Genomic DNA, 24,766 nt, shown 5'->3' with positions numbered 1-24,766 from the left:
CAGAGCGTCGGCTACAGTATTTTCTCTGCCTGGCTTGTAGAAAATGTCGTAGTCATATTCCTCAAGGTATGCTTTCCATCTCTTAATCCTCGCATTTCCATTCCAACTACTGAGAGAATGGGTCAAAAGCTGATGGTCAGTAAAGATTTTCACCTTTGCTTTACCGTAAAGGTAAATTTTTAGCTTTTTTAGAGCCCAAATAATGGCTAACATTTCTTTCTCACTCGTGGCATAATTTTCTTCCGCCTTCGAGAGTGTTCTCGATAAAAATGAGATGGGTCTGTTCTCTTGTGAAAGAACAGCGCCTACTGCGAAATTGGAAGCATCCGTTGTTAGGTGAAATTCTTTTTTAAAGTCCGGGTAGTGGAGTATTACGTCTGGAGAAACCAAGCTGCTCTTCAATTTCTTGAAGGCTTCTATTGCTTCGCTATTAAGGGAGACGGATTTTTTTGACGATAATGTCTTGGAAATTCGACCATTCTCCCCTCTCAAAAGCGAAGTTTTGCTAACTTAGCGTAGTTAGGAATAAATATCCTGTAATATCCGGATAATTCCAAGAATGATCTCAGTTCTTTGAGTGTCCTTGGAATTGGAAAGTCTGAGATTGCCTGTACCTTGGTTGGGCTGGTTTCAATGCCCTTGTCGGACACGATGAAGCCTAGGAACTCCACTTTTCTCTTCATGAACTCGCATTTATCCAACTGACATTTCATGTTGGCTTGCTGAAGAGTTCTGATAGTGTCAAGGTTCTGGTAGTTTGTTTCATCATCTTTACTAAAGATGATGATGTCGTCAATAAAAATGAAACATATCTTACCGATATGTTCGTGAAGGATATCGTCCAGTGCGCGCTGGAAAATTGACGGTCATTTTTCAGACCGAATGGGAGTCGTGTAAACTCGTATTTTCCATTATTGATGGAGAAGGCGGTCTTTTCAATATCAGATTCCTTTAAAATAATCTGATGAAACCCACTTTTCAGATCGAGCACTGAGAAAATCTTGTTGTCTCCCAATTGGGCTAACACTTCATTAATGTCAGGGATAGGGTATCTGTCCGCTACCGTTACCATGTTAAGTTTCCGATAGTTAATTACCACCCTGTATTTTTTCTTGCCAGAGGAGTCGAGTTTTTTTGGTACAATCCACACTGGTGAATTGTAATGTGACCTTGAGGGTCGAATGATTCCATCGTGTAAAAGTTCGGAAATTTGTTTGTGTGCCTCGTCTTTAAGAGACATTTGGTACTGATAGAATTTTGAGTATATTGGCTTTTCCGATATAGTTCGGATGGCTGCCCTTACACTTGTTGTGTAGGTTAGTTTTTGATTGGGGTCTGCGAAGAGACCTGGAGACGAATCAATTATTTTATTTAATTTCATTCTCTGTTCTACCTCTAAGTGTTTTATTCTCGGACTAATTGTGCTAACAGCCTCGAACTGTTTTTCTTTGAGAACAACTCTTTTCCCGTTTTCCAGTTTCATGGTAAGGTTCTTCAAATCAATTTGCGCTCCCATTCCCTTCATTGTGTTTTTGCCAAGTATGGCGTCAAAAGTCTTCAGCGTTGGTAATAAAAAAAATTTTATTTCGAAATCGAAAAGGTTTGCTCTTTTGTAATGCTATATTTTTACATCACCGCCTGGAGTATCAGCTATGTAAGGCTTGTTATTTGGTATCGCGTTCGTCACCAAATTGGGCTGGATGTAATTTTTATTAGAGCCTGTGTCAATCAACACCCTTTAAACCTTTCCACTCCCCACTCTACATTCGAAGTATGATAGTGAGGGGTCTTCTACTGTAAAAAATGCAACACGTGGTCTCGTTGTTCGCTGTCCAAATTGTCTATTTGCCCATCACAGTATTCATTTAGGGTGCCGTTTATATCGTTCTGGGTTTCATAATCTTGCATCGACCGTTGATAGCCTGTCATGCTTGAACTGGACCCAGTTACTTCAATACTTGGCTGTCCTATGTTCACTGTTTGGATGTTGTAGTTCCTTTGTCGTTTGTTTATGTCCGAGTGTGGTCTATTCATATAATTAATGTTTCGCGTCTGTACACTGCCGTCCACGTCCATTGGTGCTGGTCTTGGTTGTGGTTTGGTCGCAAAGGGACGGGGTGGGGCATTATATTGTTGCCATTGCTGTTGATAGTTTTGTCGGGGTGGAATGAACGGTGCATTACCGAAGTTAGACACATGTTGCCTTGGCGCCGGGAATGACTGGCCTAAATATTGTGGAGGTCTCCTCATGGGATGTCGTGGAGGGACCGGTGGAGGCTGTCGATGGCCAAAGGCATTCGACGGCTGAAAATTGCGGGGTGCCGGTATGGGTTTTTCGTTTCCTCTAAAACTCGACTGTTGACCCTTATTTGCCGCATGGTTTGACCTGAAAGTTTGATTTTCAAGTTTAAGGCAATAATGTAAAGCTGAGGGGAGATCAGCTGGCTCTTTTATTGCCAAAAGGCGAGGTAAATCTCCTCGAAGGCCTCTCATAAAAGTATCCAGAGCTTTGTCTCTGTACATTTTTGTAACAAAGTGATCGGATTCTCGGCTCATTAAGCGACAGATTTTTGTAGGCGTCCTGGTGGAAGTCTTCCACCGACTGCTGGTGGCCTTGAACCAAAGTTGACATTTGGTATTCCAAGGTAGTTATGTCCCGTTTATCTGCGTAATGCAGAGTGAGACATCTCGACATGGCCTTCCAGTCCAGCGGAATGCTGTAGGACTCGAGTGCCACATCAGCACATCCAACAATTTTAATTCTTATGGTATGAAGTATACCAGAATATTTTGGAGTACCCACAAATGGGGTATAAGTCTCCATGATTCTATCAACGCTCTTTTCTCAAGACCCAAATTCTGCTGGATTTCCAGAGAATTCCCTGATCGATTTTACGATATCAGGTACCCTGTCGAAGTCCACTAAATTATTTCTGTATTCGGGCTCGACGACCTGATCGCTCACGTCAGTAAAGTCAAGAGTATCGTTATTCATTTGTTTTATCAGTCCAGGTAAAACTTGGGCCACCGTTTGGCCAATTAATGCTGTCAACTGTTCGCAGGCAGGTCGGGTCTTTCTGAGGGCACCGGTCTTTCATTTGAACTAAAAGCTGATGGTCTTATTATATTATTAGGGTTTGCCATACTGGCTTTTAATTCGGACAACACCTGCACAAAACAAGCCTAAACCAATTTGAACTTAACAAAAGTTTTGGGCAGAAAATATGGAATGCGTGTGTATGTGTTTGCTTATTTATCTTTTTTTTTAATTTTTTTTTTATTTTTATTTTTTTTTATTTTTGCAAGCAATACAAATTTAGCTCACCGCGGTTATTTTGCTTTGAGAACAGTGTACCAGAAAGGAACAGTAAATAGGAAAATTTTCCTTTCAGAAGATCTCTAGGAACTGGGTTGAAAATATAGTATTAATAATAATATCAATAATAATAATAATATAATAATAATAATATAATAATAATAATATAATAATAATAATATAATAATAATAATATGATAATAATAATATAATAATAATAATATACTTTATTTTTTTTTTGTTATACTTATGTTTTATTATGGGTGGATGCCTGAATTTTAAATTGCTGATGTTTTTTCCAGTGTACATTCCAGGTTCTTTTAGTCTCTCTGCCTCCTCTTCAGTTGTTTCAGCTTCAGCTTCTTCGTCGTCAACGTGTTCTTATTCCTGTTCTTTTTGGCGGGCTGCTGCTGCTGCTACGGCTGTGCTGTTGTTGTTCTTTTTTTCCTTGTTGTCTGCGCTTTGGTTCACGCAGCCGTTCTCTGCCGTTCGTCGTCTTTACCTCTGCCGTTACGTTTTGGGTTGCACTGTTAACTGTTATCCGTGTTGCTCTTCTGTAGTTCCGTTAGTTCTCGGCGTTCTACTTCTACTTTTTCCCTCCTTTTCGATGAAATTGCTCTTCTTCGTTTTGCATTTAATTAACATAAAATTGTTGCGGTCACTCCTCCTGGCTGAGTGAATGTTGTCCTTTTTGCTACTGGGGAATCCACGTCAGCACTCCAAAGAAGGTTTTCTGCGAGCTGGCCTGACAGAAAATGTGATCCACCAATGGGCAATGCTATGCCGATGAGTATTTTCCTCTTCCGGAAAATATGTTTTTTTTTTCAAACAATTTTATTTTATAGCCGACCGTGAATTTTGTTTGTTAATAACTCGCGGGAGTTTCTTCGGCACAATTTAACCAACGAATATTTGTTTAGCAAAATTTTGATTTTGCTCCGCGACTTAGAATTTTGTCTTTCGTTCGCGTTTATTCGCTGGTCCCTGTTCGGGCGCCAGTTAATAATTACAGTTAATTGATTTTATTTTGAAGATCGCAAGCGACCGTTTATTGCAATTTATCATTTGAAACTAAAACTAGCGTACAAAATGTTTCCCTAAGTCCCTAGCAATCAAGTGAAGTCGTCGGCAGCGGCGCAGCGGGCGTCGGCCGCGGCGCAGCGGAGAAGTGTTGATGTCGCGCTTAACCGTTCGTTGGCGTTGATGGCAGCGGAGACTATGCAGACCTCTGGTCAGCATTTTGGGCACTTGTGTTTACCCAGAACAATGTAGAACCACAAGATGTTAGAGAATCAATTGCAGGGCATCGGGCACACCCAATCCACACATCAACACTTACTGAAGAGAACGGCGCTACCAACATGCCAACTATGCGGGGACGAGCTCACCGTTGACCATATTCTCGACGCCTGCAGTCAATTGCAAGTTAACACAAGCCAACGTACTAGAACAGTTGGCTCAGTGTGCGAAATATGATATAAAAACGTCAAAAGTGCTGACCCGGCATTGGGCCGGAAACTTGTGCGCAGACGGCAATCACAGCATATTTGTGTGGCCGCTGCGATTCTTTTGTTAGCTTTAAGAATCATTTTATATTTCAGTTCGTTTCGAAGCCTCATTGAATAAAGAGCACAAGCTCATATGAGAACAACTCCGGCAATAGCCGTTATTCTTTTTTTAAAATAAAACTGACTGATTCCCTAGGCCAGCAGTTAAGAAGGGTAGTCCCCCTTCCATCATAATCTTCTTAATTTGCACACAATTACATCTCAATTATTTGGTACACATAGTCTTTCGAATTGTTTAAGTAACCCGTCCTGTGAAAATATCTCAAAAATTTACAAATAGGTTCAAAAAGCTAAGTTTATTTTAAGTCTCGAGTCGAGTATTTTTGTCAAATAAAATAAGAAATATTAACTAACACAAAGATACTGCTATTTAGTCTTGGAGTTATTCAGACAATTTCTGAATTTTTGCTGTTCTTCCAAATGTTGAAAAAAAAATGTAGCTTGTTGGGGTGGTGGGGGGTGTCCGTTGTTTTAGTTTTTGGATCTGGCAATCATTTCGAACAACATTGTACAAATTAGGCTGTCTAGAGTCTGCATTGTTAATATATATTCTATCAATCAAATTAAATAAATTGTTTATAAAAAAATAAAACTATGTTATCAATCAAATAATAAAAAAATATTTTTTTATCTTGAAATTTCTTTGCAGATTTCAAAACGTTTAAAAATTTTTTAATATTTTTAGATTTAATTTATAGTAACTGAATACTTGATCTACCATTTAATAAACTGTATATATTCATTTGTTACGACCATATGAGGAAATAATATGTTTTAAATATTTAAGTTTCTGGTTGTTTGTTTGAGTTTGCTCATTTATTCACCATATTTTGTAATTTATAGATTCCTAATTTGTATTATTTTACTTTGTAATTTTCTTGTAATGATCCTTGGTCATTATTTACCGAAACCAAAATCAGTTATCATCCTGAATGGGCCCTTTTGCTCGCTAACCACGGGGAATACATCCTAGTCAGAGGTAAACAAGTAGGTATTTAAAAAATAAAAATATATAATTAAGACGACTACAATTTTAACAGCTATTATACTTGCCAACCAAAACTTAATAAAATTTGAAACGCTATAATCATGATAATCATGCAATTTGCAATTTCTAAGCCCCCTTAAAAATTGTAAAACAGGCTACCCGCGCTTAACGCATACAAAAGTATGATCTCCTTGAAAAATAATTAAATTAAACTTGGCCACCCAAGAACTAAATAAAAATAAAATACATTGCTTTTGGATATAGATCACCATATGCGCATGTCACGGTCTGCAGCCAAAAGACAAACGAAAAAAGGAAACAAAGAAATAAGAGCTCTCAATTACATTAAATTGCAAAGACAAAGAAAAATTCTGCAATTGAAAATCAATCAATCTTGCATTGTGCTTTTTATTGTGTGAGCCTTAACCGTGTTAATTTTAGGGTCAATATTAGGCGCCGAGTCCGCATTATATTTAAATTGTATTTTAGCTGACCTCCATTTCCTTGCAATCGCTTACCCTCCTTTAGAATCAAGCACCGATGATAACTCAAATTTTCCCTCTTCACGCTGTCAAAAAAAAAACTTTCTCGTCATGCAGTTGCCAAAAATGGAAAAGAACCATATTGGCACTCGGATCCTGGTGGAACCCATCTCTCCTGGAGAATCAGCTCTGTTGCCTCTTTCAGTCCGAAATTCCTGACCCGAAAGATTTCCAAACATCTGCTATCCAAACAGATCCGCACATTTCCGGGTTTTTGCACTAAGACTACTGGTGAAGACCAAGTGCTATCGGATTCTTCAATTATATCAAGCTTAAGCATACGATCAATCCCAGCATATAGAAGCTTTTCCACAGCTGTACCTCATGGTAGTCAGACCCATACTAACCTATGGGGTAATAGCCGCTTAATAATAATAATAATCCCATACCATCCATATCGACCATACTGTCGAACATTGAAAAAGCTCAGTACTTCACGACTCTTGATCTGGAGTCGGGCTTCCATCAAATAGAGCTCGCGGAACGCGATCGAGAAAAGACAGCTTTTTCGGTCAGCAACGGGAAGTATGAATTCTGCAGACTTTCCTTTGGTTTAAAAAATGCCCCTAGTATTTTCCATCGGGCCATAGATGATGTTTTGAGAGAACAAATCAGTAAAACTTGCTATGTCTACGTCAATGACGTAATTATTTTCTCCCAAACAACAATGGAGAGTCATGTCAACGATATAAACACGGTTCTAAAAACTTTTTGCGATGCAGGTATGAGAGTGTCTGTAGAAAAATCTAAGTTCTTTAAAGAGAACGTAGAATATTTGGGATTCATAGTGTCCCGAGGGGGAATTAAAACTTCACCTGAAAAGGTTAAGGCTATAAAAGAATTTCAACCTCCATCCACATTGTTCAGTCTCAGGTCATTTCTGGGATTGGCCAATTATTATAGAAGCTTCATAAAGGGGTTTGCTAGCATCGCAAGACCTCTGACAAATCTTCTAAAAGGTGACAACGGAAAATTTGTGCAAACCACTCAAAGAAAGTCAAACTGGAACTGACCAACGAGCAGCGAAAATCATTCGAAAAACTAAGAAACACCCTGGAGTCTGAGGATGTCATGTTGGCATACCCAGATTTCATTTGACTTGACCACTGACGCTTTTGGAAGCGGCCTATGGCTGTTCTTTCACAGAAAGGTCGTCCGATCACCATGATTTCTCGAAGGTTACGCGGAACCGAGATTTCAATGGCAAGAAATGAACGAGAACTACTCGCAATAGTATGGGCACTTCAAAATCTCAGAAACTATCTATATGGCTTAAAGAAGTTAAACATCTTCACCGACCATCAACCACAGACAACCAACATAACACTGGTCATCATCTTTCTTATCTACAGTCTGAAAGTCAAACGTCAACAACCGTCAAAGACCATTGAATCCGGGGACGTCTTCATCTTAAGACAAGGAGGAGTTAACACGAGCAAGTCAGAGGGGTGCAACGACCCGGCGAAATGCCATCGAAGACCGGATGTGCCAACAATAACATTGACGCCCAGCCCAGTAACGCATTTCGCTTTAGCGTAATGCGATGCGGGCATGTGCGCACTGGGTGACCGTTGAGGGCATGAAACTCCAGTTGGCACGAGCCGCTGACTAGGCGCTCTGCTGAGTCGGCTGCCTCCAACCGAAGACTTGGCGGTCTTAATAAATTTGATTTGTAGCTAGTTCGTAACAGACCAGAATTCAGAGCAGTTGGCTCTAATAAAAGAACCATTTAATAATTCAAACGTATTCGGTTTAATTTGTATGTACATATGTGCGTACATATGTATGTATGTTAGAAAAAGGTATGTATATATGTATTTAAAAAAAATGTTTATCTTCATATTCACAATTCTAAAATAAGCACATTGTAAAATAAATATAAACGAAAAACGATTGATTGCACGATTGTAAAAATATGAACAATCGCCGATTGAACTTCGAGTTTTTATTTTCCTTAACATATTCAAAAGCTTACATCTAAATACTTTTTAGTGTAGCATTCTAGGAAGCCTTCCATTGAATGCTTCAACAAAGCTTCTTTAATGTGGAACAAAAAGAAATTTGTCATTGTTCTGTGGAAAAAGAAGCACTTTGTAAGTGCACGTTCCGAACTTCTGACTTGGTGGCTCTAGAGCCACCCATTCTAATGTCTTTGGTCTGTCCGTCCGCCAGTTAAATAACGAAGATGTTTTATTTCTCCGTTTAGCGAAAATTATTTTTATATTTCGAGAAGGTGCCCTGTTTGGATTACAATTTCAGCTACATGGTTCGGACGGCAGCAGTATTAGTCTAAAATTACCAGTTTGGTGATCAGCTCAGAAATGCGTTCAGTTTAATACACGTTGATCAACAAATTGTGAATAATCAAATTAATAAACAGCAGATAAATATTTTTTAAACAAATAAATCGGCATAACTTTAAATGTTTAAGTATAACATTTTTTTACTATAGTCAAAAAAATACAATCCTGTTTAGTTATAAAAACCTGCTCGTAGGTAAAGGTGTAATATACAAACGAGCCCAGTAAAAACATATTAAGAATATTTTATTTGTTTCAGACCTAACCATATATACTCATTATTTTTTTCTTGTACAACATGTTTATCTTGCAGCTGGTCGATTGGTCGATTGATTTATCATCTAAAGTTCAGACAACAACAATGTTTGCGCTATTTCCTCGAAAATCACATGGCTTAGTTCTGATGGGAAAATGCAGAAAAGAGAATTATACAATGACAACCTTTGCATCTGGGTCTGGTGTCTAAAATATCACACGTACAAGCCTTGGAACGTTATTCAGATTTAGAGAACTAGACTTAGATTTAGTTTATTTAACTATGGTGTATAAAAAAGTAAAGTGAATGTACAAGATTTTTGAATAGTTTCGATGTACCCAAAATTCTTAATGAATGTCATTTCTAATGATTTTATATTTTGACTTTAAATTGGCAAAATTTGTTCCACAGGCCAAGATGTCGTTACATTGTCGGTACCGAAATCGGTCAACGTCGCTCTGAAATCTTCTTGTAAGATCAATGTTAGGTTATAGATAAATTATTTACTTACCATTATTGAATGAAAGGTCATGTTATATTCTTTGGATGCAGGTTCCAGTTGATCCGAGTTTAGAATAATATGTTGCTTAAAATAGTAAATCGCTGAAGCATCTTTACTTTCCAGCATTCCATTTAAATGGAAGTGCAACTTTTCGTCTATAAAATGCAATTTGCAATAGTCATTGTTAATGGAAACGGCATTGCAAAATAGATCCGCTATATTGCAAAAAGTGAATTGACTTCGAAGACTGCTAGCCTGCCTGATTTTTGATATATTTGGCTTCCTTTGCATCAATTGCTCATTGTTCGACGTGTATTTCGCAGGTACTATTCTTCTACTGAAAATAGCTCGGAATGAATTTCCACTACTTTCCACCGGCACCTGAAAAATTACAGCACACGATTGCTGATTAAGTTCCACAAGTTGCAGAAGCTGCATTTTAAAATGAGGCAGATGCTCGTTTTTCATTTTACTTAACGCTACAACCATGCAACATTTTTTATTAACAACTATTTCTGTTGGCAGTAGGAGGACGTTGATGCGGTTGTCATAGTATGTCAAAAGCTTCCAAAATGTCCTCTGCAACAGGGGCCGGCTATCGATAAGTCTGACGTTAAGCACAGCGTATATAGAACTTTTTTGATCTAGATCTAGACTCTGCGCTGCCTGCAGAAGAACATTGTCCCTGGCAATATCAAAAGGTACTTGAAGGTGGTATTCCAGTGACGTTTTAATGGGCGCGTTAACTCTCCGGATATTTTTAATCATAGATATAAGCTGTTGTTGCTTATACTCCTTATATAATTTTTGCCTAACTGAATCGGGATGTTTTTTATATTCCTGCAAGGCTTCGGCATTGTGCTGCAGTCTCATTAAAGATGATGTTGCAAGGCTCGGCGTTGAATTTCTCAGATCATTCATTTCGGACATCCCGAAAGCAATGCAATAAAGTGTGTTGTTGTCGCTCAGGCAGAACAATTCTTCTTTTTGGTCTATCCAACAACATCCGTATATCCCGGAGACTGGCTTCGTCAAGGTGTAGACAAAACACTCGTCAAGCTGGGCGTTGTACTTGAATCGCAGTCGCGCCAGCTGGTTCCCGTCTGTGTAATAGACGTCGCCATTGCCACTTGTTGCATCGTAGTCCAGCCATTCAGAACCTGTGTGAAAAATTTGACGCTGTTTTATAGAAAGGAGCCTGGACGTGTACCAAATGTCTATACTGCCAGAGCTGAGAAAAATCAAACAAAGGTTCTCGATTGGCAGCAGTTTGATGAATTTAACGTGCGCTGCATATATGCACAGAAGCTCGATATTATAGTCAGGACCGGTACTATCTGATCTTGTTTTAAGATTATAGGCCAACGCAAATACATGTCCACCTATGCTGAATATGTGAACATAATTTTGTTCTGCCGCGTGTGTGCCAAAAAGACTTCGCACGAACTCTTCTTCCTTTTCGGTCACTTTTAAAGTTGTCAGGGTGTATTCATTATGCTGCCAGTCGCTCTGAAATAGGTTCTCCTGGTCAAAAGTTATGTCAAATGTATGTTGCAGTGTACACTTGTCCTTTTCCCAATCAGGAAGATCAACATACGTCTGCAGAAGCAGTCGGCGACTTTCTATTCGAATCACGCTGAATCCCACATCAAATATAGCTAAACAACGAACTGCACTGAGCCATTTTATAAGACTCAGGGCTTTAAATGAGATAAAGCTGTATAACTCCCCATTCGACATATGCAAAATCGTGTTGTGCCTCATAGCATGCACACTCCTAATATAGCTTCCATCACTTTTGGGCACAGGAATTCGCACAGCAGTCATTTTTATCCTGCAGCTGTCCTCTGGCATCTTAAAGCGTATGTTTAGCAAATAATACTTGTCCCAAGTGATAAACACCGATTGGTCATCAGATGCCGCAACTAGACAAAACCCACATGCTTGGAAAAGTGCGTCATCCCTGACCAACCATTGCTTTAAAACCATATCTTCAAACTTATTGTGCGGGTTCATGATTAATGTTATGACTTTTATAAAGCGGTAAAAACTTATTTATTTATAATGGGTGTTCCTAAACTAATCTTCACTTTTGTAACAACAAGGACCCACTAAGCACATCCCAGCATTTTCGGTACTAACGGCAAAGTGATGGATGTACGCGGGCTCTCATTTCCAAGACATTTTTCGAGAGTCAGTTCCGAAACAATCCAGCCAGTTTATTATTACTCTATCTGCTATTACTCTCACTATTACGAGTACAAAAGCCTTACGAAAACTTAAAGCCGATAATTCGGTGGGACGGTTTAAATTTAACCACTTTACTTATTGCCATGGCAAATACCTTTTTCTATTCGAACGAGTCATAAACAGAGTCTAGACTGTACATCAAAAACTCTTAATTTACAAAACTGTTTGCAAAATGTTTTCTTGTAATACAAAACTAACTGACATAATTTATTGCTTAACGCACTTAAAGTTAAAGGTTGTAGAAAATGTACATTTTGCAGTTGATTTTTAGAGAAATAAAGACATTTTTTTCAAATACATGTTTTCCCAAAGGATTTATATGTTTTAGTTATTTGTTTTGTGACAATTTGGCGACAATTTGATTAGAGTCAGAAATAGTCAAGCCAAACACTCTCGCCAATCAAACTCGGAGGGTTTATTATCGTCGATGTTTGCGAAATGAGAAAGCGAACAATTTCGAACAGCCTCAAAAAAAATTCGGGATTTTTACAAAAAATTTCATTGCAATTGCTGTCAAGACGCGGTCAATAAAAAAAAGCTATGCTCTTTAAAATTCATATTTTTTTCTTAAAATCGATACATTAGTTTTTTATTATTACTTTCACAATTTTGAGAAACATGGTTTGGGCAATATGGTGTTTATGTTATAGGGTCAAGGAAAGACTGGATTGGTTCAAATGGCTATAGCTATTACGCTATACTCTTGCGCATTATATATAACTGCACATTATATATAAATGTATTTCACAGGAAAAATAGAGTATTTTCGTTAAAATATTTCGTTAATTTATAACATAGAGTTCATATAGACGTTAAATATTTCTTTTAGGTTTTAGGTCTGTTTAGGTTTAGGTGGAGTATATTTCTTTATTGAAATTAGCCTATCTTCCCAAACCGATAAATGTTACTTATATTTACTACAATGTGTACTTTACACTTATCTGCAGCTTAAAGCGGACGTCCCAACGATTTTAACTAATGGTTTTCCGCCAAAGCTGCCGGTCGGGTCAATTACAAGAAGCTTCCTCTTGAATCCCAATATCGTTGAATTCAGGCTAGGAATTTGATGTAAATACTATTGAAAGATAAAAATATTTCAACAAACTAAAAATTGTATATACATATGATCAAGATCAACTGTCGAGTTGATCTAGCCATCTCAGGAACAATAAAACCCATAAAGTGGGGATTAAGAATGCAGATTCTAGAGTCGTAGACGCAGCACAAGTTTCCAAGTATTACCACGCCCAATAGGCCCACTTTTGAAATTTCTTTTTTTTTTTCCTATTATTGTTACAAATTTCTATCGATATGCCTTGACAATCTTGAAGTTTCTCGATTTCACTTCCACTAGCTGAGTAAGATGTATGTGATAATCGCGGAACTCGACTATAGCGATCTCTCTTGCTTTATCCATGATTTTTTATTTTTTCATCTTGCTGAAACTTATACGGATTATACGGGCATGCTCCGGTTCGAATACGTAAGAATTTTACGATTTTAATTTAATTTTAATTTGAAATCGAAAAATTGGTGCTCCGGTTTTCGAAATCGTAAGAATTTTTCAATTTGTGAAACGAGCCGAAATGAATAGTAAATGCCTGTTTTATATCAAATCACATCTTTTTTTCAAAGGGGAAGAATAGTTTACTCAGTAAGGTTTATTCCACTTAGTTATTTAAAAAAAAAATTTTTTTGACCCCACCTCAAATGTGACAAGCAAAATTTCGCCGTCGGCAACAAAAAAATTACGATTTGGCAAGTGGTCGACAAAAGTTATCAAAACAGGCAGTTATTATAAAATGTAAAAGAATTCATAATTTATTTAAAGGCCAAAAGTGTTGTTTGTAAATAATGCTGTTTGATTTATTCACTTAACTGGTCAAAGTGGAGTTATAAGTAATTGCGAACATCGGAATTAAAACTGTGAAGCAGTTGGCCCATCTTATGTCTGAAACAGCTTAAACGGCTGTTTGCTATCTACAAAACATTCCGCCAACAACAATTTTTTGAAGACCGGGGCACCTAAAGAGGAAATCGAAAGACTTTGCCCAAACCGAAATCGAAAATATATTACGACTACCGGAGCATGCCTAATATACTTTACAAAATCGGAGACGCTTCGTTCTACCTGTTCCATTTTTTTCATTGAATCTAGTGTAGACTACGGGTAACGAGTAAAATATCTGTACTGTACTACAGCAGAGGATACATGTACATATTATAGTAAAGTCATTGCAGCTGAAAATTCTGTTTCGTCCATATCTGTGATCTCAGGAAGTAGATAATTTAGCATTTAATAACATTTTTATACCAAATTATTCATATTTCACATGAGTATTGCAGTGAAATTAAATATATATTAATATAATATTAATATATATATATATTATTATGAATTATATATATATTAATATATATTATATATGTATTATATATATAATAATATATTATATATTTATTAATATATTTTATATATATATTAAATATAGTTTGAAGATAGAGGAAAGTTAATGTATTGCTATGATTTGGACTTAATGAACAATTACCATATTCATGATTTTTATTTTATATTAATATGACCCACTTTGTTTGCTGTTTATCAATTTGTTTTCGAAACTTTTACTTGGATTATAAATAAATTAGAGTAATGCGTTTAGCTGTGTAAACCTGCCGTATTTAGTACCGTTCACATCGCTTGTTTCGTACTTTAAAAATTGCTTTGATTCGTGTTACACCTAAATCTGTTTGTACATCCTTATGCTGGGAAGGAAAGAAGGTTAACAATTAACTTATTTAAGGTTTTAAAATATCTAATATAAATAATACTAAAGCGGACAGTATTTCCAAGTGTTCCATAAGTCGTGCTTTGCCTTTGACGCTGTCTTGCCTTATATTGGCATATATTATTGTTATAGTAAGGTATTTTTTAGTACTTTTGATGGTTGGATCCAATAAGGCCGCACTATTTTCCTTCTTTTTGCTAGCAATTTCCGGCGAGGTATGTGTAAAATTTTTTAACTCCACGTGATTTTAATAAATCTTTTTATTTTAGCGGTTACATTGTTATCAAGATTTAAAATGGTAGGTGCTTCAAACATTCAGCATTCATTCATTAAGATGAATACTTAAATAAATTATTTGGACGAGCCGACAAAATAATGTGTCCAGGCACCTAAATATTTTGGCTTATTGGTTGCATTTGTTTATTTTTTGCAGGGTTTCGTTAAGGTAGTCAAGAACAAGCAGTACTTTAAGAGGTACCAAGTCAAGTTCCGAAGGCGTCGCGAAGGAAAGACCGATTACTATGCCAGGAAGCGCCTAACATTTCAGGACAAGAACAAGTACAATACTCCTAAGTACCGTTTGATTGTACGTTTGTCCAACAAGGACATCACAGTACAGATCGCCTATGCTCGCATCGAGGGTGATCGCGTGGTGTGCGCTGCTTATTCCCATGAGCTTCCCAAATACGGGATCCAGGTGAGTTTTACCACAGCGTTCTGGCGTACTCAACTTGATGGCCCATTATATTTATTTAAGGTTGGATTGACCAACTACGCTGCTGCTTACTGCACAGGCCTGCTGGTCGCCCGCCGTGTTCTTAACAAGTTGGGACTGGACTCCCTATATGCAGGATGCACCGAAGTGACTGGCGAGGAGTTCAACGTCGAGCCTGTTGATGACGGCCCAGGGGCATTCCGATGCTTCTTGGATGTTGGACTCGCTCGTACCACAACTGGTGCACGTGTGTTTGGCGCTATGAAGGGAGCAGTTGATGGTGGTCTAAACATACCTCACTCTGTAAAACGCTTTCCTGGATACTCTGCTGAAACCAAGAGCTTTAATGCCGATGTGCATCGCGCTCATATATTTGGCCAGCACGTTGCAGACTATATGCGCTCTTTGGAGGAGGAGGATGAGGAGAGCTTTAAAAGGCAGTTTAGCCGATACATCAAGTTGGGCATTCGTGCTGATGATGTAAGTACAACATAGTTTTTCAAGACGTCCACTTAAAAAATTACAGCTGCGTTTCGCACACAACGCTAACTGTGCCATAAGTGGACAACATAAAACCTGCAACCTATGTTCGAAGTTTTTCTCTCAATAGATCACACTTCCTGTTATGGTTACACATTTCATACATATTATTATCCAAATACTCGCCGAATTAAATAAAATAATAGGTTCGATAAAAAGCAGGTTCCGACCATAATATGCCTTGATTAGGGTCACCAGCCGAGCAGATCTTGCTCCTGCTGATCTTAATATGCGTCATGCATCTGTATGTTGAATTTCAGTTTCCGAGCTCTCAACATTTTAGTTGCGTATCGACTGTGTTAGCGATCCTGACCCATATTTCATATTTCACTGCTCTGTCTTTCAACCTGGTCCACACTTTTCATCAAATATTGTGTATTTAATTCCAGATAACCATATATATTATTTAGTTTCAAAAATATTAGGTTCAACAATTATTAAAAGTCTAATTCATTATTTCGGTTTTGCAGCTTGAAGATATCTACAAAAAAGCCCACCAGGCAATTCGTAACGACCCTACACACAAGGTCACCGCTAAGAAGTCTTCTGCCGTTACGAAGAAAAGGTGGAATGCTAAGAAACTCACAAACGAGCAACGGAAGACTAAGATTGCAGCTCATAAGGCAGCTTATGTTGCAAAGCTGCAGTCTGAAACTGAGGCTTGAAAGTGATCGTCATCAGCTTCAGTTTAGATTGGTGTAAAAATAAATAAACAGTTGTAATGACACCAGCAATTGATACTGATTAACAGCCATTATTTGGGAAACTCTTTTTTTTTAACTTTTTAATCTGTGGTGTGCGGCGGAGAAATCCTCTGAATCCTGACAGAAATAGGGCAATACTAGACTAATTATATGTTTACTTTAAGTGAGGAATGAACTGAAGCAGTATTTAATCTAGAGAAACCCCATCTCTCCGTACAAATTACAAATTATAGTCATTTTGGTAAAGAATGGGAAGATCGGAACTTGTGTACTTGATTTGATTTCGGCCGCAGTGCAACACTATTTTATCAATTCACTGTTGAACATTTCTCTAGTAGGCAATGTATAACAGCGGCAAATTAAGACGAGTATATATCTAGTATATCTTAGTGTATATATTAGTATATCTTTGAATAAGAATAAGCATCTCCTAGCCTCTAAAGTACATATGTTCTTGAAGTGGAATACTATCCGAATCGGTCTGGCCATGTCCGCATGAACTGAAACTATATGGACAAGAAAGTTTGGAATAAGCATGCAGATTGTTGACAGGCAAGTTTGTTTTGCAAGAATGCCTCCCATACCCCCCACACTTGGAAATTCGTAAATTTGTTTCACTGTTATTTGTCGTGTCAATTTCTATCGACATTCCAAAACATTTTGGCACCGCCCATCTAAAAACCCTAAACAGCGCAAAACACTTGCTCTTGCCAATTACTATGCAGAGTAAAACGCCCACAGACTGTCTAAAAACTTAATTTTACACTTTAATATTTGTCTTGCAAATTATGGCAAAAACATTTTGTTCTTTTTTAACGTCCAACATTTTTTAGAACGTGTTGATATTTTTTTATACCCGTTATTCATAAAGTAAAAGGCTATACTAGACTCGTTGAAAAGTATGTAACAGGCAGAAGAAAGCGTTTAAAGTAAAAGTAACGTTTAAAGTAAAGTATAAAGTATATATATTCTTGATCAGGGATCAATAGCTGAGTCGATCTATCCATGTCCATCTGTCCGTAAAAACTTCGAGATCTCAGGAACTTTAAAAGCTAGAAGGTTGAGATTCAGAAAACAGTTTATAAAGAGATAGACGCAGCCCATCGTTCCACGCCCACGCTAACGCCTACAAACCGCACAGAACAGCCACGACCACATTTTTGAAAAATGTGTTAATATTTTTTCATTATTTTATTAGTATTGTAAATTTTTATCGCTTTAAAAAAATTTGTTTCCACGCCCAATCGAACGCCCCAAAACCTCACAAAACTGCAACGGCAACATTTTTGAACTTTTTGTTTCGAGTTTTCCACATAATTTAATTTTAGTAATTTTCTATCGATTTCCAAAAAAAATTTGGCCACGTCCACTCAACGACCTAAAACCTCCCAAAAGTACCAAGCCCACATTTTTGAACAATTTTTAAATTTGTTCTCGTTTTATTCCCCAATATCTATCAATATCCCAGAAAAATTAGAAAATTTCGGGTTCGCATTCACACTAGCTGAGTAACGGATATCTGATAGTCGAGGAACTCGACTATAGAATTCTTTCTTGTTAAATTTTCTTTTTTTTTCTTTTTACTTTTTTTTGAAATGTTTTACTTGTGTTCCCATAAGCATGAGAATCTGCGTAGATCAACTCGATTAGAGCACTCTCTCTTGTGATGTCGTCATGTTTGCTAAGTATCAATTTAGACCGTGGGGCTGCTATTGATACAAGTTCTGCAAAAACAAACAAATGTTGTGCTTTAGTTTTCAGGTTGGAAAAATATTTTTATTAAATAAAAATTTGGCATTTAAAGACAACACTTGGTTTTATTTAATAATTGTTACAATGTGTGGGCGTGACCGGTTCGGCGGCTTTAGGGCGTTAGAATGAACGTGGCTAAAAGCTGTTTAGAAAATCGATAGAAATTTACAAGACTTATAAAATTATGAAAAAATATCGAAAAATGGTTCAAAATGTGAGCGTGGCAGTTTTGGGCGGTTTTAGGGTGTTAGAGTGGGCGTGGCAACATGGGTGCGCTGGGACTTTGTCTCTAGAATCTGAATTGTGAATCTTAAAATTCTAGCTTTTATAGTTCCTGAGATTTCGACGTTCATACGGACAGCCGGACAGTTGGAAAGACGGATCGACTCGGCTATTGATCCTGATCAATATGTATAGTCGGAAACCTTGCCTTGCGGCGCCTAAATTGGGATGCAAACCATATATTACCCCCTTATTCCAGTAGACTACTTTTAATTAATTTACCATCCCTAGCTAACCGTAGAACTATGCTTGGAACAGTTTTTATTTGTAAACTTATTCGTGGGGATGTTGAGAGTCCCGACTTGATTAGTCGGCTTAACTTCTCGGCTCCAAGTAGATTCACTAGAAACTATATACCCCTTATCTTAAATCATTGTAGATCTAATTATGAGTTGCATGACCCTTACAGAGTTTTATGTTCTGACTATAATAGACTTTATCATATTATCTGTAATCTGGACTCTCTGCCGCTGTTAAAGCAATCGATTTTATCTTTTCTATTACATATTTAGATCCTACTAACACTAATATTTAACATAGTTATTCCACATTATATTAATTTCCTCGTTCCTATTCTATATTTTATATCGCGTCTATATCTTCTCGCGAATCGAGCCGTACGATACACGGCAGCGCCCCTCGGTCGGTTGGGCGGGAGGTGTAGCCGTGGCACCCGTGCACAAAAAAAAAAAAAAAAAACCCTTCCTTCTGTTTGTTACATACTTTTCAACGAATCTCGTATACCCTTTCACTCTACGAGTAAGAGGTATAACAACCATCCCGATTGCGGCCAATAATCAAAATAAATATATGGTACAATTTTTCTTTCATTATATGGTTAAACTTGCTGAATTAATTTCAGAAGTTCGATTTTGATAAAATAAAAAGTGTAATTGTGTTATAATTTGTATTTATGTCTGTTTGTGCTTAAGTAAATTCTTCATAATACCGCATACTATGTCTGTTTTTGATTAGATTACACCTAAATTCGTCAGTAATTTTTGGCTTTTGCTTTTTGGCTTCAGAATACCACATACCATACCTGGGTTTGAACTCCGGCCGGCGGTAGTGCTCTACTGACTGGGGTGTCGGAGCTCTACTCACTCCACTACCGCCGGCGGCAATGGTAAAGCATCCTGGGATAACCTTGAACTTCGTCTGATTCGAAAATAATTTCGCAGCCTAAAAAGGCTTTCCTGGAAATAAAAATTAAGCTATAAATACTTAAAGCGCAACTGATAGCATTATGTCATAAGTACACGTATCACGTTTCGAGCAAGTGGAGCCGGTCTTTTATATGAGCTATTGACAGATCGCCTATGAGGTAATAAACATAACCGACCTATTGAAGATGTTTCGAATTATTTGATATGTTTATATATTTGTATTTATGTATGTATTTGTATTAATGTCCTATTGAAGATGTTTCGAATTATTTGATATGTTTATATATAAGTTAGACACTGCAGTTTCCCTGGTGTTGTAAGCCCGACGACTCGCTGGTTCACCCTTTCCCTCCTTGAGCATTCCTTTCCCCCTTACGCCCTCCCGCTCTTAACAACCCAACTCACACCACTAAAAGCGACTGCTACAGGTAGTAACAACAAAAGGCAAGCCAATCAGAAGTTGGTCTTCCGATCCAATTCAATTTGCTGACAAACAAAAAGTCGCTCATTCGCTCGGCCGACCGAATTGCACAACGAGCGCAGACATGGTCGAAGAGTCTGATCAGCACTTCAACTGGGCTGGTAGAAATATCCAGCGGTCAGTTACAATTAAACTGGAAACGGATAAACAGAACTTTCAGCTGAATAAAACATTATTGTTGATGCAATAAGCTTTTTCATTGACTTGGAGAAGTGATGTGCCAATTTATAAACACGGTAAAGTTAATTTTCATTTAATATTTTAGTTTTTTTTCAATATATTTTGTTAATCAGGGCTGTAATGTATAAAAAAAATGCGGCAGTGCCCGTACCGAACCGATTAAGAGCTAAAGTGCATCACAGCAGTACCGGTGTGATCAACACTTAATTTGGAACTGACTTTGCTATGCAGAAGGCAAATGAGCAAATATCAAGAGAGAGAGGAACAAAGCACAAAGGGGAATGCAAAATCTATTGCTGCACAGAGCAATGTATAAGAGTGATAAATAAAATAACTCAAATTTATGATGGCTGCGGGCTGCATAACCAAACACCCTCCCCCCGTTGGAGGACACGGGCTGACAACATCACCCTGTTTGGGTAGAACGCAAAGTTTTGCGACGGCTCTATTGAAGATTCCAGTGGCAGTTTTGAGAACAGCAACAGCGACGCTATCGGGTCCATGGGTCAGATTGATTACTCGAGCTAGTGGCCATTTGAGGGGTGGCAGGTTTTCGTCTTTTACTAAAACGACATCATCGATGAACGGATGAATTCAATACTATCATTCAAGCAGAATTCATGTACTGCAGTTTGATGTGACAAAAGCTTGAGATCCTTCATCTCATTCCGAGCGCCGACAAAATTGGTGGCGTTGTTCGACCATATGCGTGCAGGCATTCCACGAGTCAGTATAAATCATAAATCACCCAATGCATTAAGAAATGCAGAAGTGGAGAGATCCTGAACCAGCTCAAGGTAAACAGCCTATGTAGAAAAGCAGATAAAGATGCAGATATAGAACTTTATGGGTGCTCTATTCCGAACAGGATTTTTGTAATAAAATGTGCCGCAAAAGTCCAGACCAGTGACCTTGAAGGAATGTGAAGCTGTTAGGCGGTCCTCAGGAAGATCACCCATAATGTGACAAGCTATATGTGGCTTGGCTCGACGACATAAGATGCATTTGCTGATTGCATTTGCAGTTGTCTTGCGACCGCCAATGGGCCAGAACTGCAGTCGAATGGAAGTGAGTAGGTCCAGAATGCAGATTGCGACGTTGAAAGTCGAGTATAGTGACACTAGTGACTGGGTGTTGACCTGGCCATGCTGTGCGTCATAGTCCAACGATGAGTGCTTCAGTCTGCCACCAACTCTCATGAGTAAGTATGTCCGCTGGATTGCAGGCTGTAGGAACATAATAGCATTATGTAGCATTTGACAGCTCCTGGATTAAAGAGATGCGATTAGAAATAAAAGTTTGAACGCATAAAGACTCACCTCGAATCCAGGACAGCACCACAGCAGAATCTGACCAGCAATAAACAGGACATGAAAATAAGCCAAGCAGCAAGACTTCCTGCATTAGTTGAGCCAGTAATACTGCCGCGCATAATTCCAATTTGGGAACCGTGAGGGTCTTTAATGGGGCCACACGAGATTTAGCGCAGAAAAGATGGGCTACTCGTTGACGTTGAGACATGGAGGCTATGTAGATGCATCCTCCATTTGTGTCAATGTTGGCATCACTGAATCCATGGATTTCGACCACGCTATTGTGGGAGCCGAGGAAGCTGCCACTTCTCGGTGAGACAAATATCAGCAGACAACTTTAGCCAAGCAGAATGAAGCGCCGAAGGTAAACTTTCGTCCCAGTCAAGTTTTTCTCTCCAGATTTGTTGCAGCAGGATTTTGGGCTTCGTTATGACGGGGCAGATAAGATCAAGAGGGGCGTAAAAGCGAGCAATTGTAGACAGGACAGAGCGCTTGCTGGATTTTAGAACTGCTTTCATGGGCAATGTGCAGAATAGCAGAATATCCGAGATTGATTCCCTGGCGATACCAAGAGTTTTGGTAATGTTGCTGCCATCATAAAATTTAAGAAAGGAATCCTTTTCTGAATCGGGAATCTGCTTCAAAGTTTCAAGACCACTTAAGCACCATTTTCTTAATTTAGAATGGCCTTTATCCAGTAATCCTATGGTCTGTCGCATGATCTCCAAGACTTCTTCGGTTGAGTTACCTCCTGTGATGAGGTCATCGACATAAAAGTCTCGTAGAAGTATTTTAGGGCCAATTGGAAACGACTTTTTTTCGTCTTCTGCTAGCTGCTGCATGGCTTTGACAGATAGAAATGAAGCTGGCTTTGTTCCGTGGGTGACGGTGTCAAGCTTGAATACTTGTACTTTTTCCTGGGGTATGTCACGCCACAAAATGCATTGTAATAGCTGTCCGATTCCTTGACCCGTACACATTGGTATATCTTGCAGATGTCACCAGTTAAAGCAACGGGGAAGGTTGGAACAAAGACACTAGAATAACAAGATGCGAAGCGGCCATAAATTGGTTTTGCACTATGCAGCCACTGTATCGGTGACGGCCAAAATTGCCCTCTGCCCGCTCGCTTACGCTGAGAGCGTAAGAAATCTAAAAATAGAATTTTCTTGCTTGTGTGAGTAAAAACAATAGACGAGAACGTGTATTTGTGTGCGTACTTAAGCTAGAAGACGATTTTCAGGCCGAAATTAAGATCGAAGAAACGAATTAACAAATTTGGAGTTTTGGGCAATTTCGTAGCGATATGATGAAATAAAATAATAATTAAAAAGTCATGGTCTGACTATTATAATTTTAAAATTGTTTAAATTCGCTTGTTAAAATCGCCGCTCGAATTAGCTACCGTTTACACATTTATATTTATGTTGATAATTAATTATGTGTAATATATATAAAACTCATTATTTACATAAAACCATAATTAGAAAGCAGTACTTTCATTTGTACACTTAATGCATTTCTCAACAATACATTTTTTTATACACATTTGTATTTCATTATATTGAAATATATTTCATAAACTTTATTGTGTATTTTACAAATATTAAAAAAAGATCAGTTGGTGCCTTTAGTTCCCGAAGTTCGACTCTATTGAGCAAAAAAATAAAAATTGCGCACTTTTTAAAAATATCAAATTGGAATATAACAAAATACTAATTCAACTGAATCTAATTCTAATGTTAAATAATAAAAATGGATTATTTATATACCTTATTATTAAGTCAAATGACTTAATAAATATACTAACTAATTAAAGCAAATGCAAAGTAAATTATTTACTACTGTAATTTAAAACATGGCCGCCACGCCAGTAGGTATCACAAGGGGATCAACGCGCCACCAACGGTGGTACGCGCCGTAATTGTGACACACTACTGGAAGAGCAAACACACTCTCCACGCGAGGGCGGCTGGAAACAGGCTCTTAGTAAGGTCATGTCTCTTCTAAGAGTGCTGGCTAATCGTAGTTGGGCTGGAGCTGGAAACTCTTAAAATTTCAATTTTAAGGTGTCATTCGAACCGTGCCGAGAGTCTGCCAGGCTAGGGGGCCCGGGAAACAACTAGCCCAGTCGCTAACGGAGAGTCCGGGCAAGTGGCGTCCACCTGGTCTGGTTAGCCTTACCCGGGTACTGCGGATCTCTGCCCGGGTGGACCGCTTATTTCTCTGCAACTCGTGGCAACCATGAAAAATAGACTCAAAAATATTAAAATAACGCAGGCCTTGACTGCGGTAAAATGTCCCAAGACAGCTTGCGGACCGTCTCCTTGACGGGGAGCGGCCTACTTCGGTGGTAACACCAAAAAATGCTCCTAATCGGAGAGCGCCAACGCCACAAGTACGCCCATCTGCAGGACGGAAGAATCGGGCAACCACACCGAGTCACTCGACTGTGGGGTACGGGATGACCCTAACCGTAAGGGGCTGAGCGGGGCCAGAACGAAGTGCTATCTTCGTTACCTTCAGCAGGGCAAGTCACCCGCAGCTTTGTCTCTGGCCAAGACACCGCAGCCGCTAGAGCAAAAGCCCAACTCTGCTTCGAAGCGGGCAAACACCACCCTGACGCCTCCGACGGAAACGCCTAAGAGGCAGAAGGTGGAGAAGAGCAGGCCACTGACTGCTCCTTTCGATGGCCCAAGTACCTCAAGGGCTGCAAAGGCAACTGAGGTACGCAAGCCATCAAATGCGACCGTAACTGGGGCCATTAAGGTTGCGGTCGTGCCAGAGGGGTACCCCAAAGTCATCCTCAGCACCTGAGCACCTGATAGTGGACTGCCGCAACGCAACCACTGCTGAGTGGCTGCAATCAGTCTTGTCATTGATGACAACTCATGCGCCAAGATTATCTCTAGTGACCACAAGCTGAGTTTCAGGTTTGGAAACTTGTGGTCTAAAGAAGGCCAAAGCGATCAAATCCGGCACAAGACAGGTCGAGACTAAGCTCAATAAGCTCTCCGAATCCAGCGAGGATCTGACGGATGATGAGGATCTTGATGCGACCATGATCGAGATGGGGGATCAGACCAAGGTGATTTGGGATCAACGAGCCTCTAGCCCTAGAGCCT

At 38.7% G+C, this 24,766-nt stretch overlaps 2 protein-coding genes across 2 annotated transcripts; one reads left to right on the top strand and one right to left on the bottom strand.

Moving 5' to 3' along the window:
* Positions 1–8,611: 8,611 nt before the first annotated feature.
* Positions 8,612–11,538, bottom strand: LOC117135981. The gene is made up of 2 exons (XM_033296598.1): positions 9,482–11,538; positions 8,612–9,428 (listed from the first exon to the last, which is right to left on the bottom strand). The coding sequence occupies exons 1-2, from the start codon at positions 11,486–11,488 to the stop codon at positions 9,318–9,320; spliced, it is 2,118 nt and encodes a 705-aa protein (XP_033152489.1). The 5' UTR covers positions 11,489–11,538; the 3' UTR covers positions 8,612–9,317.
* Positions 11,539–14,655: 3,117 nt separating this feature from the next.
* On the top strand, positions 14,656–16,501 carry LOC117146882 (60S ribosomal protein L5). The gene is made up of 5 exons (XM_033313480.1): positions 14,656–14,723; positions 14,778–14,806; positions 14,942–15,205; positions 15,266–15,703; positions 16,234–16,501. The coding sequence occupies exons 2-5, from the start codon at positions 14,804–14,806 to the stop codon at positions 16,426–16,428; spliced, it is 900 nt and encodes a 299-aa protein (XP_033169371.1). The 5' UTR covers positions 14,656–14,723; positions 14,778–14,803; the 3' UTR covers positions 16,429–16,501.
* The last annotated feature ends 8,265 nt before the right edge of the window (positions 16,502–24,766 follow it).

This window comes from Drosophila mauritiana, chromosome 2L (assembly GCF_004382145.1).
Source record: "Drosophila mauritiana strain mau12 chromosome 2L, ASM438214v1, whole genome shotgun sequence".
NCBI lineage: Eukaryota > Metazoa > Arthropoda > Insecta > Diptera > Drosophilidae > Drosophila > Drosophila mauritiana.
The sequence above is the reverse complement of the archived record's forward strand: the minus strand, read 5'-3'. Positions and strand labels throughout refer to the sequence as shown.